Here is a 14,031-nt window from a genome sequence, read left to right as displayed (position 1 = left end):
GAGATAACAAAAGTCACTATAAACTAATTTTATCCTCTGGGAATCATGAGGGTCATCACATTTTAAAGACAATCCCTCCACTAGTTGTGGAAAGCCGTGCTTGTAGTGAAGCTTTGCAACTTTTCCAGAGATCTAAATCTTTGAATTAAAACTTTCCAATGCTCTAAAGATGAAGATCATATTATATCTCAAATGTAATTCCTACTCAGAATTGATTTTGGATGGGAGCAGAGGGTCAGTAATGCTTTTAATACGTCTTTAACCCATTTAGAAAACTGTAAGTGGGTATGTGAAAATGGCTCCATTACTCTTCCTCTTCATCATCATAGAGCAGTTAACACTTGGCTCACCTGACAAGCTATAATCTCAAACACACACACATGCCCGCACACTTTGTACACACATGTAAGTACCCGTGCTCCCTGGAGGTCGATCTGCTCCACAGTCGAATCCCACTATAAAGCAGGTGTAAATCAAGCCAGGCTTCATGTGGTGACACGTGTCCTTGGTGTAGGTCAGAGAGGAGGAGGAGGAGATCAGACACTTCACCATTTTTCATGCTGTGCTTGTCAAAAACCACATCATCTCTCAGATAATGCACATATTTAGGACAGGATATACTGCCTTTGGATTTAGAGTAGAGTAATAGCCCTCAAAGTATTTGGCTGTCATGTTGGACAACGATCAACACAGTGAGCAAGACAACTATAATTCACTATTTGATAGGAGTTCAAATAATAAACATTACAGCACAGTGAGAGCAAAGTCTATAGAAATGTATTTACAGTTATCAATAACAGTATGCAAATAATATTGGTTAAAGATGTACCTCTAGTCCTATGAATATGGTTGAAGGTGTGTTATGGAGGGTAGCTCTCCGTTCCAACATCCTGTTTCTCTTCTTTCCTTCAGACTGGCATTGTCTTTATGTTAGCCTGTGTCTTATTGGGAGGCACGCTGAGGGAAAATATTTGTATCTATGGACCAAGTATGAGAAGTTTACCCAATAAGACAGTGGACAATTTTACCAACTTCCTGCTTATCCTCTATTTCACCAACCTCTTTTTCACACCCGCTGTCTGTCAAGCTTAGAGGGATGAAGACGAACGAATGAGCAGAGTTAAGGTCCAAGTCTTCTTTTGTCTGGAGTTGGTGAAATTATAAACTTTTCGAAACAGAACAGAGCTTAACCGCGGATATCGCACCATGTGCACAAAGATGGATGACAGCACAGCGCCCCAATCAAATGAAGCCAAATTGTCTTGAACATCTCCTGGTGGCTGACGATATATGTATAGGTCGTAAACAACGCCTCCTCCTTGTTAGCAGATGGGATATGGATGAGACTTAAAAGTTCACATAATGTTCAAATAATGAACATGAAAATAAATTAACAATTACGAATTTTGATTAGTTATTTGATGCCCTAAAAATGTGATTTTCAGCTGAGACTGACTCATGCTTGGTCAAGCACATGTATTATCTTTAACCCCAACTCTCTCAGACTCAGCATTTTACTATTACTACTATTTTTACAGCAATATACCGACTGAGCTGTCAGATGTAAACTAGTTATGCTAATGTTTACAGTTTAGAGCAGAGCAGATCATATCTTTAATACTTTTCTGCTTTATTTTAGGTTCTCACTACATTCAATTTCACTTCAATTTTATGTGTATAGCACCGAATCATAAGATACATTATCTCAAGGCACTTCACATGGAAGGTCGACATCTTACCCACATGTACTTGACTGGCCTGCTGCCGCTACTTACAGTGGTGAAGCAATGATTGGACAATCACAGTTTATCACTGGGTTCAGTGAACAGCCAGATGTTTGTTGATAAATCTTCTCTTGGAGAACTGTTAGTTTTAATCCCTCAATCTTACCCTGATGTTGTCTCTCACGCGGTCGGGTGAACTAAGGCCTTACTGAAAGCAGGTCACTGCTTTAACAGGAAAACTGTGGGGTTAGCAAAACAATGTTCATGGAACAAAGTAGCCTTTTTTGTATGTGTGTGATTGGCCTGTGCAGCCCCTCCCTTAATGCATCAGGTTCTGGTCATTCATAAAAAGTTTGTAAGGCATGTTGACCAAAATATAAATCAGGAGAGACTTGAGCGGCTCTGTATAAATAGCACAGGCCCTTTGAGCCACCTCAGCTGGCCCCTTATGGTCCTGCTGGGCAGAATGTTGTCGCTGGGGTCCTTCCAAATCACTGAGCTCCTGTGACCCATCATCTTGTAGTGGGAAGTCGTCCGAGCTGCACATCTTAGTCTTTCAGTCTCAACTGGTCAGCACTGTGGTCTGACTAAATTACCTCAGCTGATCCTCCTACTCATCATCATTGAATCTCATAACCACTTTTATTGCCACCTGCAAAAAAAAAACCAACACACTCAAACACAACGGATGTAAAATTAAGTAAATAAAATCTCCTCAACAGGTTTCATCACCCCTCAGGGATGAGAAGTGCCCTCAAGGCTCAGTTGTAATTATGTGAATAGCCTACTACAGTTGCTCTGACACACAAGTGCTGCACTTGGAAAACACTGGGAGGTTCCAGGGTGAAAACAGGGCTGGTATTGACATGCTGTCATGTGTAAGCAGTTTCTGTCCTCTCCAGTGGATGACATTGAGAATCAGATAGGAGTTTCATGTCCTGCTGCAGAGCACTAGTGCACATTGATCAGCTGTAAGGCAGCGACTGCTCTGCTCTATAATCAATTCATACTCTGTGTGTGTGTGTGTGTGTGTGTGTGTGTGTGTGTGTGTGTGTGTGTGTGTGTGTGTGTGTGTGTGTGTGAGAGAGAGAGATAAAACAACTCCCCCTGTCTCTAATTTATGGCTAATATCGTAAAAATGCATATAAAAAAAAGTAAATGTAAGAGTCGACATTTAACTTGGCTCTAAAGATGAGCAACTATTTGTATGTGTGTTTAATTCAAAATGTCATTGTTTCCACCAGTGGAATGAAATAAAGTACAAATTTACTTACAAGACAATTACTAACGAGCATTAATCAATACTGAAGCTACTTTTTCAAAACATTTGGGACAAACAATGAGGCGACAATCTCACCTCCAAACAACACAGTCAATTTCACTTAATGAAATTATAGTTGTATAGGGACAAATTTGTATATACATTTCCTCAAGGCACTTTATATAGAAGTTCAAGACCTTAAAGACAGTTCCCACAATGAGCAAACACTCTGTTGACTGTGGAGAGAAATAACCCATTCATATTATCAGCAGCAGAACCAGACTCAACTTATCCACATCACATCTCATGTTTTCTCTGAAAACACATCTTGTCTGTTTGGCAACGACACTAAAAACATCTGGGCGTCTTTCAGCTGCAGACACAATCAGCTGTGTTTTAATTATTATTTTATTTTATTAAAAATAACAATATATCAAGCTGCCTTGAATTTGTTTTTAAAAGTTTTTTGAATATATCAATATAAATATATATATATATTTGTGTAATACAATACTTTCCCTTGTGAGCAGCATTCAAATTTTTCCAAATGACACTAATGGAACTGTTCTTTATATTGTTATTCCCAGATTACATAAAAAATATTTGATCATTCTATAAAATATAATGCAATGATTAAACAAGCAGTAAATTCAAATGTAAACATTTAGCTGCTACTTACCCACGATTGCATCAGTAAAATTGATCCAATAATTTGATAATATACATTTCTCATAGTAATAACTTTAGATACAGTAAAGACATTTTTCTACATTTTAGAAAATGAAGCTCCTTCTCTTTCTTGTTGGGAATTACACAAGAAGATTGATCCCACTTAGACTCAGTCTCAAACTCTGCTAAGCAACAAAAATATGAATTATCATCATTATCTTGTCATCGTTATCACCTTCAAGCGTTGTTATAGCTTGGGTCTAGAGGAAGGAAGTTGTAGGTGTCGCATGGTGTTGTCCTCGTCTCCAGCTCGTCCTTTACTGTGATGTCACACACCTCATATCAGAAGGCTAACGCCGATAGGTCTGGGAGCAACGTGTCACGTCCATCATGTCTCTCATGTTTCTCAGCCACTACACGACAAGAATTTATGAGAATTTATAATCATCTGATCTGACAGTGACCTTCTGAACAGACACAAACGTTTTATAGTCTGACTCCAGCAGGAAGCAAAGGTTCTGCAGGATCTATAAATGAAGCCAAAATGTTTTTTCATCCTATCAATTTGCACTTTCACGTGGTTCTGCCTGTAAAAGCAGTGACTTGATTCATAATAACAGTGTGTGTGTGGGTGTGTTTGTGTGCGTGTGTGTGTGTGTGTGAATGTGCGTGCGTGTGTGTGCCTTGAAGCATTCGCAGTGAGAAAGGTGGGGGTCAGTTTGAAAGGAAAAGACACTTACAGCCTGTGAGTCACCTCACACACACACACACACACACACACACACACACACACACACACACCACTCACACACACACATACACACACTCATCCATCAATCTGTCTGGTTTCCACTGTCCGCTATGACAGCCACCCCTGACATTTATATGCATTGGGGACAAGAAATTTTCCAGGGAACACAACAGAGAGGGGACCGGAATGAAGAAGATGAAGGGCACTGAGCTGTTATGTATGTGAGCCAGGGCAATAGTCACATTAGTCATTGGGAGGTCAAGTCCCCCCATTTCTTTAAATATGGTTGAATTGTCCCCCCCAATAAATTCAATTGTTAACTGGCCGATGACTAATAATAATAAAATGTAATGCTATTATGACACCACTGTCCGAAATAGTCACTATGATACTTTGACAATTAAGGAATTACGGTGTAGTGCAGCTCATATCCTGTTTCTGGCAGCTCTGTATGCGATTTGTCCAATATCCCTTTTCCCCCAACACAAACCAGGTCCCGGTTCCAGCCTGGTGCTGGTGCTGGTTCGCAGTTTATTTTCTACAGGCCAGTGCCGTTCAAAGGGTCACGTCATGACGGCACTGTATACGTCTGTATACGGCACCGCTCTCCCAGCTAATGACTTTAAGCACCACAACAAAAACAGCGGTCGATACATCGTATTTTAGTACGTAAGTGTGGCTTTGCTTTTCTGTTTTCGAGCATACACAGACATCCAAACATGGATATTTTTGCTGCTTCGCTAGTTGCATAAGATGCTGTTCTACTGATTCCGGTTGGAGGACAGTTTGCATAATATCATATTAAATATACATTTTTTAAAATAAAAAAATACAAATTCATCTCGTGTATATTGAGTTGTGAGATTTTGGTCCCCCCAAAATGTTCACTTTGTGACCACGCCTTGATGTGAGCAATTTAAATATTCTTATACAGCAGCCACTGCTCAAACTCATGTAAAGTTGAATGATCAGACACAGTCATACAACATCTAGCACAGTCTGTCTGAACATTTAACTGCACCAAATATTCTGGTTTTGTCCTTATTTTGAAAGAGACCATATTTCTACCAAGCTACTACTGATGGAAATGATTACATTGCTCTCTTCCTGTTTATATGCCGCTGTAAAAACTCTGATTAACATAAAACACCTTATCCTACGTACATTGTTATAAGTGAATTAGATAAGGGCGATATTTTATCTCCGTTCTATTCTCTAATTGTCAGCGAACACATTGCGTGATCCGTTGTTCAGCGAGGTGTCGTCTGTTCCAGCAGCCTGGTGGGACCGGAGGCGAGACGTTGAGGTCATTCTCTCCTCTTAACCATGTTCTTGCTAAAAGATAATGAGCGCGCTTCTCTGCAGTGAAAGTGTCTTCAGGCATGTACACTGCAGACCACACTTCAATTACACATTACAGCTACCAGTGCACTTTCTATGACCAGCCCCAATTTATGCCCTATTTTCAAGGCAGAGCAGCGGCGCAAGTACACAGTGCCTGTGCACTCGGACATGACCAGCAGACGTTTGGGAATTTAATGGCCAGAGACTGTGGCACAGCAGCGGTAAATCTTCCCCTTCACCAGGGAGTGCCTCTTCAACCATGACACAGTGATGTTCAAATGAGAAATTACATCTTTGTAGTGATGTTTGAAAGTCTATCTATCTATCTATCTATCTATCTATCTATCTATCTATCTATCTACCTACCTACCTACCTACCGATCGATCGATCGATCGATCGATCTATCTATCTATCTATCTGTCTATCGGTCTATCTATCTATCTATCTATCTATCTATCTATCTATCTATCTATCTATCTATCTATCTATCTATCTATCTATCTACCTACCTACCTACCTATCTATCTATCTACCTACCTACCTATCTATCTATCTATCTCTCTCTATCTATCAACATTTTCACCTGAGGCAAAGATGATTACATTTCCTTTGTTCAAAAATGTATCAATTCATCAAAAAGTCTTGGCACTTTTACACGACCAAACCCATATTTATTTCAGCCTGTGAAGAACTGATATTATCAGCCCCGGAGCCAGGCTGCTATAATTGATGGAATCAAACAACGACATTCAAGGCGACATTTGAGGCCACAGTTAATCACGTCCACATAACGCTGATGATTACATTCCCTGTGTGTACCTGCCTTCATGTGCACAGACCTTGTGCAGGACACAGCTACACAGCACAGCAGCTATTTAAGTTCCATCTGTGGCCTTAAGGGCTGTGTTTTACAATTATTCATGCAGCAAATATAGCCACCTTGATCTAATCTTGGAAAACTGTAATCCCTTTAAAAATAGGTACACATGCGTCCTTACTGTGTTTCAGAATACATCAAATACATGGCTGGAGAGTGGTGCACACAGCAGAACCATATTATTGGAAACATTATTTTTAAGATGGTTCACAATACATGGTTCATGGTACAAATATTTTTTTAGAAACAAAATACATAGACCGCACCTAAAGACATGTAATATTTGGTATATTCAGTGTAACTGTATAAAGAAACACTGTGATAATAGAGCAGATGTGAAGCCACAAGCTCTATTTCATCCATCGATCCATAGCATCATTTGACGGATACTGGTACCAATAGCATCGAAAGCCACAAAATTACCAAAATAGACAGATTTAGGGGGAAAAAGCCATCTCCTGCTTTCAGTTCACAAGCTAAGTCCATGTGATTTTGAACAGGCAAGACATTTGTGCTCTGCTCGTTCTGTGATTCTAAACCTCATTAGAAGTTATACTGGAAGCTTCCAACCGAAAGCAAGTGCAGAGCTTTTTTACTTCTGCCGGCCAATTTTCGGAGATAATCATTGTGTGACCAACTAAAGGAGTTTGAGTTTGGACTGTAAAGCTGAATGTGTCTGGAACTTAGGTTTACAGAGAGAAACGAAGCAAATGTTAGCACTGATTTTCAACATGAAATGCTTTACTCAGAGTTTTTATAGGATTTTTATCAGATCAGTGGGTCAGTTTGTTTTGGAGAGGAAACATGCTCTGTAAAAATGTTTGGTGTCAATAACAATTAGATGTTTGTTTGACGTAAGATAGTCCTGATGATTTCATCTATGATTCTTTCAAAGGGAGAAAGACCTGATCACGGTCAGTAGTTGAAAAATCTGTGTAGTCAGGTTGTCTTGTCATTTTTCAAGAAAGTATTGTTATATAAGTGGGTTGAAATACAGTTTCTCAGAGTTATTATGTTAAATAGATTATTCAAACGTCGTGTGACAAAATTGCACATTTTAAATAGGAAAAACTCAGAGTCTAAATTTAAGAGAATGAATCAAATCCCCATAAATCAAAATGGTATTGAAACCATTTCTCTTTTACGATGCATGTGGGGCTTTCAGAAATTCTGAGCCAGACAAATCTGGCCTCTGGCTGTTTGTTTGAAACAAAGTGCATATCATTTGCTCACAGACGATGTCCACATCTCAGACGTGTACTACTAAGTCATTGTGTCGCCTACTTGTGTGTTACTCGCCTTCATTTGTTCAGTGCTGCTTTAAGTGAGAGTTATTTCCCAGCTCTGTGCTTGTCCTTTCATATACTAATCAGTGGCTATGCACAAAAAATAAAGATCTGGCCTTTTGTCTCAGCTGCACTTCACTTTTCTTTGCATGCCACTAACATTCTCTCTATTTGTGTGTGTGTGTGTGTGTGTGCGCTGTTGGTACAGGATTGGGTGGATGATGAACAGGTCTGGCGGCCCCCCAGGGGAGGAGCTCACAGATGAGGAAAAAGAGATCATCAACGGTGTACTGGCTCGTGCGGCCATGATGGAGGCCAAGGAGCAGCAGAGGATTGAGTGAGCGAGAGAGAGAGAGAGAGAACTATTGTCTCTGTTGCACAGAATCACATCACTTGAATCATGTCATGGTTGCAGATGCCCACTGAGCTGCATGATTTTTGGTTTAAAACCTGTGTCACATTTGTGCTTACACATATCCGTGTGTGTTCTCAGGCGTCTCTCCAGTCGCCTGGATAATATCAAGAAAACAGCGTGTGGTGATGGACAGGCCCACTGTCTGCTGTGTGGGGCGTCATTTGGATCACAGGGGGTCACAGCTGTCCTCTGCGTGCAGTGCAGGAACGTAGGTGGATATCTGTGTAACTTCTGCTTAGACAAAGAAAGTAATCAGAGCTAAGGCGAGAGGATGTAGTGAGTGCAGGACCTCTGTTTACTATCTGTGCTCTAGTGTTGTGCAGATCCCAAGAGGTTTCCTATAGCAATAAGGTGCCAGTGAGCCATACTCTAACTTGTTCTGACACACAGTGTGTCTCTGTTTGTCTTATGCATCACATTCTGTTTCTTGTTGCCCTAATTAACTGCTCCTGTTAACTAAGTAGAAGATGATGCTTTCCGAACTGTAAAAATATACGTGCTCTGTGCACCTGATATCCATCAAGGACTAAATCTGTGCAGGATTTTGCTCATATATGTGAGTCTTAATGTTAAACGTGTGTTTGTATATCTGCAGCACATGTGTAGCAAATGTGGGATCCGGAGCAACAGCCGAACGTGTCCTGTGTGGCTGTGCAGAATCTGCAACGAGCACCAAGAGGTGAGGGCAGGGAGTGTGTGAAGAAAACAGAGGGCTCTTGATATAATCATGGGGCCACATTACACCATTATGTCGTTCTTCTGCCAACGAGGAGCAGAGATTTTCCTGTGACATGAACCATTTTCCAGCTTTTAGACTGACCTTTTAGCACAGAATCGCATTTCAAAGTCCAGTGGCCTGGAAAATTACCCCTGATTGCACCTCAATATCCGAAGTGGATAATGGGTGATGATTTATTTCAACCCTTATTTAATTAAAGGAAAAAATACAGATAGAATTTTGATTAATATAGAACATGAACAAAAAAGTCTGGTTTCTGCTTTTCTTGCTGATGCAGTTACACAAGGCTGTTTTGATGATGGTGCTGTGTTGGCTGAGGTCTCTGCCTCAGGGAGCCCAGACTCTTTAAATAAATGCAAAGGGATTATTTGTCTGCTCGATAACATAAAAGAATGAAGTAATATAGATAACAAAGCTGCTCCAGGAGATTTTTTGGCCACTTGGAGGCAGTGGAAACAAACTGTGAACACACCATTAACAAACAATCACCTTTTGAGTTGATTTGCTAAATGTTGTTATGAAACAGCCGCTTGTTTACTCATACAGCAGTTAAAAAGCAACATGATCCTTCATTTGGAATCAGATTTGGGTTCAACTGATGAATCTACGTGGAGTATTCTCCATCTTGTATCTCTGTTTTTGGTCTCCACCACCTCCTGAGGGAAATATCTCCCCCTTTAGCTGCTAAATGCTCCACTATTTTCACCAGTTGCTCACTAACTCTGTCTATCTGCTGATAAACAAGAAGTGGACATTGGCTTTTTACAGCCTTTCATCTGAAAACATGAAACCCCAAAATAAAAATTAACCAAAACAGTAAAGTTGTGATCCGAACAAATAAACAATGGTAAAGGTAATGGGAGCTGCAGATTCAGCTGTTAATAATGCAGGTTTATCAATGTCAAAGTGGAAGTGGAACTAATCAATATCTTTCGATTATGAATTGATAAAATGTGCCTGTGTGTAATGGGACAGTGGTTGTTATTAAATCCAAACTCTGCAGTTTCTCTTAGCTCTGTTGGACTACTGTAGCCTCTTCCAGCTCACCCATCTCACCAGCTTCCCTGCAGCATTTTTCATCTGTCTAAAGGTCAAGCATTTAGGTCCATTTTATGTGTGTACACTGTATATTCACAGAACTGAGATTGTATATAAAGCCAGTAGTTTTCATTCTCATCTTTCAGCAGCGTATTATTCCTGTGTATGAATTCCCTGTGTGTTCTGCAGGTTCACAAACGTTCCGGAGCTTGGTTCTTCAAGGGAAGAGAGCAGCAGGGTCTGCCATCCCCCCTCCCTCTGTCCGGATCCCGACAGGCCAGCACTGAGAGCGATGGACCACAGGAACCTTCAACAAATTATCATCCAAGACACGGTAGCCTTTATAATGAGATTAAGATTAGACTCCTGTATACACAAGATAATGCGTGTGGAAAAATATAATTCTCTACAATCATTAAATGTTCTCATTATCCTGCTCCTAAGAATATTTGAAGGGTCATATGTTATTTACAGATCCAAATCAAAAGCACTGGAAGGACTATGCATACCTATGCATTCTGTCTATACCACAATTAGGCAATACTAACTTTTTTATATGGTAATTATGCCATTTTATAATAACATCGATGTGACATCATTTATCACATATGACCAGGAATGATTGGTTAATCTAAATAATATGTCCATCGTGTCTACAATCTTAATGGTTACAAAAGTTTAAACATTACACTATATGTTATCATTATATGACTTCATATTGACGACATGATAACATCTTTCTCATGATAATTGTTTTAATCTATATTAGATTTAGTTCATGTCTCTACTCCTAAAGGATGCAGGGATACCTCGGGAAATGTATTGTTGAACCATGTATACAATAATTTAGCTTATATTAGTCACCTATTATTTTTAGATATCTTGAAAATGTGTTTTTCGATCAATATTTGTATCTGCTCAAAAACGTAAAGAAGAAAAGTATTGTGATATATTAAGTTTGCCCATGCATTGTTAAGTTATTTAGTTCACATTTTCACACACACATTTTCACACACACACACACACACACACACACACACACACACACACACACACACACACACACACACACACACACACACACACACACACACACACACACACACACACTCACACTCACACAAAGGAAAGTAATACCTTGTTTATGGGATACTGCCCACAAGATACTAAATAAGCACAAATGCTGTGCACCACTATCTAACCTTCAAACGTTTGTCAAGGAGAGAGATGGAGGTCAGGTGAGGAAATATAAATTTGAAGATTTGAAATCTGAAGAGCAGGTAAGTCAATCTGTTCCTGTTAGGAACCACAACAGCGCAAGAAGAGACAACGGGAAGAAAATACACCAGAAACTGAAAACTCAAATATTTTCCGCATCTTGAGAGAGACAGCAGGGTAGGAAAAAGCCCGACAGGCCTTCAAAATCTCATCTGTTATAAGAGTGTGGTAATAGCAGTGTATAGAGGAGGTTGCCGTACGCTGTAGTTTAACAAACAGTGTAGCTCCAGTGGAGGTGATATTCTTATTTTGTCTCCTCAGACTTGAGCCCAGAGCAGCAGCAGCAGCAGCAGCAGCAGCAGCAGTCCTGTGGGTCAGAACAATGGGAGCAGACAGCAAGAACAACAGCTGACAGCTATAATGAGAATCAGTCTCGTCCAGCAGCTGTAATGAAGACAGAGGGACATGTGTTAGCCTCCAAACCACCTCGGCCAAACGCACAGCAGGCCACCCTCACCTCAGGTAAAGCAGCAGTGCTCCTTCTAAGAACAAGCCTGATGCTTCAGGGCTGCTCTCCAAAACATTTAACATCAACATCATTATAAAAAAAGAAGATGTTTCAGTCAGCAACAGTGGCAGTTTTTTGTGTCTTTTCGCCTGTAGCTCCTGCTGCAGATGTGGGGAACAAACGTTCAGAGAGGGAAGGGACGGTTTCCCTTCCAGCTGTGGAGGAAAAAAGACAACCTGTTGTCTCCAGTTCCTTTTCATCTCATGTTCCTGCAGCCAGAGCTATTCCACCTGTTAATCCCCCGGCAAACAATCCCACTCCCCCAAGACCAACACCAGATCGAACAGAGGATGAGGAAAATGACTACGACTCGGATGATGCCAGTAGGAATGATCACCTCCCCCCTGATTTATACTAAGAATAAGAGTGTCCCAGATGTTTACTTTTTAACTCATTTTTTATCACAGTATAAATTCCTTCTTTTGTACCTGTGGCTGTGAGGGACATTCCCAGTAGAGTGATGAAGAGTGAAACATTAATGTTCCTCCTGCTTTAGTGGGGTATTGGTTTCTTTAAGAGGAGCCACATAAACATAAATTCTACTTCTCTTCTCTGATGTCCTTCCTGTATTTTTGTTCCTGCAGCTACTCTGGGATCTCTGGAGTTCAGTCTTCTTTACGAACAGGAGAGCCACGCCCTGCACTGTTGCATCATTAAAGCTAAGGTAAACTGACCGGCACACATGAGGCATTAGACATTGGAAAAGAGAGGCTGAAGTTAGACAAGACCGGACAAGATGCAACACAAAAAGACAAGATGGGAGCAATCAATACAAAATGAGTCAGGTTGGGACAAAAAAAAGACTGGCATATGAAAGACAGAACAAGATGAGACAAGATGGGACAAGATAGGATGAGATAAGATGGGACAAGACAAGATGGAATAAGACAAGACAAGACAAGATGGGATAAGACAAGGCTTATCGAGTACCTTTATATTTGATTTGTAGTGCAATAACACCCACATTCCACCTCTGAGTCACATAAACACTACATTTATGTACATCTCTGCTGAATCTTAGCTTTGTTTTCCTCATGTGTCTCAGGGTTTGAAGCCGATGGACTCAAATGGACTTGCTGACCCGTATGTGAAGATGCACCTGTTACCTGGAGCCAGTAAGGTACAACCACTGTCATTATGGCATCAATGGGCTGGTTTTGACAACTGCACAGCTTTGATTTAGTTGTTTTATCACATTTTAAATTTGTGGGTGGAGCACATATCATCCAAAATACGATGCATGCATTTTTTTAAACAAATGTTGGTAATCCAATTATATCCAATTGAGTTAGTGAGCTTTAATCACTGAATTAGGGAGATTATCCACATTAAAATGGCTGGCTGTTTGTTCAGGGTCGGCTGTGGCTCAGGAGGTAGAGCGGGTCGTCAACTAACCAGAAGGATAAGAAGTGTCCTCGGGCAGGATACTTCCTGTGATTGTGTGGGAATGTTTGAATGACAAAACTATATTGAACTCTCATACCATGTAGTCTTATGTCCTGGTCTTTGGTTTGGGAATATTTATAATTTCAAGACATATAACTTTGAGTTCAAATCATATAATTTTGGAAGCATCTATGCTCTTTGGTGGTGATTTCCCTTGCAAAGCTTGACAAGCAATTGCATATCACACTTACACACATCATCACTATTTACAAACTGTAAATCGCTGGACATTTACCCTTCTTTAAAAGATTCGGTGTGTAAAATTTAGGGGCATGTAGTGGTGGAGTTGTAGATTGCAACCCATAGGGAAAATTGTGAAAGGCCCTCTCCAGAGTCAGTGTTTGGTTTGTCCGTTCTGGGCTACTGTAGAAACATGGCAAAGCAACAAGGTGGACCTGAAAGAGGACCTGCTCTTACAGTTTTTCTCAATTGCTTTGGCTCATTTCACGAAACAGAAATGACATTCTCAGAGCTCTAAGTGCAATTGGCAAAATAGCCCATATGGTTCAGCACAACTACATAGATCACCTTCAAAAGGTCATATCTCACCCAAAACAATTAACTCAAGTTTCAAAAGCAAATCATTTTCTCATATAAATAGTCAGTGCCCCCAAAATGAAAATGTCCTTCTCGATTGCTGTGGCTCATCTCTCAAAATAACATAGATGGTTCAGCAAAACTCCATAGCACACCT

The 14,031-nt window shown here is 40.3% G+C and overlaps 1 protein-coding gene across 1 annotated transcript in view; it reads left to right on the top strand.

Annotated features, from left to right (window-relative positions):
- The window catches only part of rph3aa (rabphilin 3A homolog (mouse), a), a 29,490-nt gene that overhangs the window by 10,644 nt on the left and 4,815 nt on the right, over nt 1–14,031 (top strand). The window contains 8 exon segments of the mRNA XM_053411556.1: nt 8,122–8,250; nt 8,407–8,536; nt 8,924–9,007; nt 10,295–10,439; nt 11,645–11,845; nt 11,987–12,214; nt 12,476–12,555; nt 12,937–13,011. Coding sequence (XP_053267531.1) covers nt 8,122–8,250; nt 8,407–8,536; nt 8,924–9,007; nt 10,295–10,439; nt 11,645–11,845; nt 11,987–12,214; nt 12,476–12,555; nt 12,937–13,011 — 1,072 coding nt within the window.

The sequence above is a fragment of the Pleuronectes platessa genome, chromosome 19 (genome assembly GCF_947347685.1).
Source record: "Pleuronectes platessa chromosome 19, fPlePla1.1, whole genome shotgun sequence".
Taxonomy (NCBI): Eukaryota; Metazoa; Chordata; class Actinopteri; order Pleuronectiformes; family Pleuronectidae; genus Pleuronectes; species Pleuronectes platessa.
Note: the sequence above shows the minus strand (reverse complement) of the source record. Positions and strands in the feature narration are given on the sequence as shown.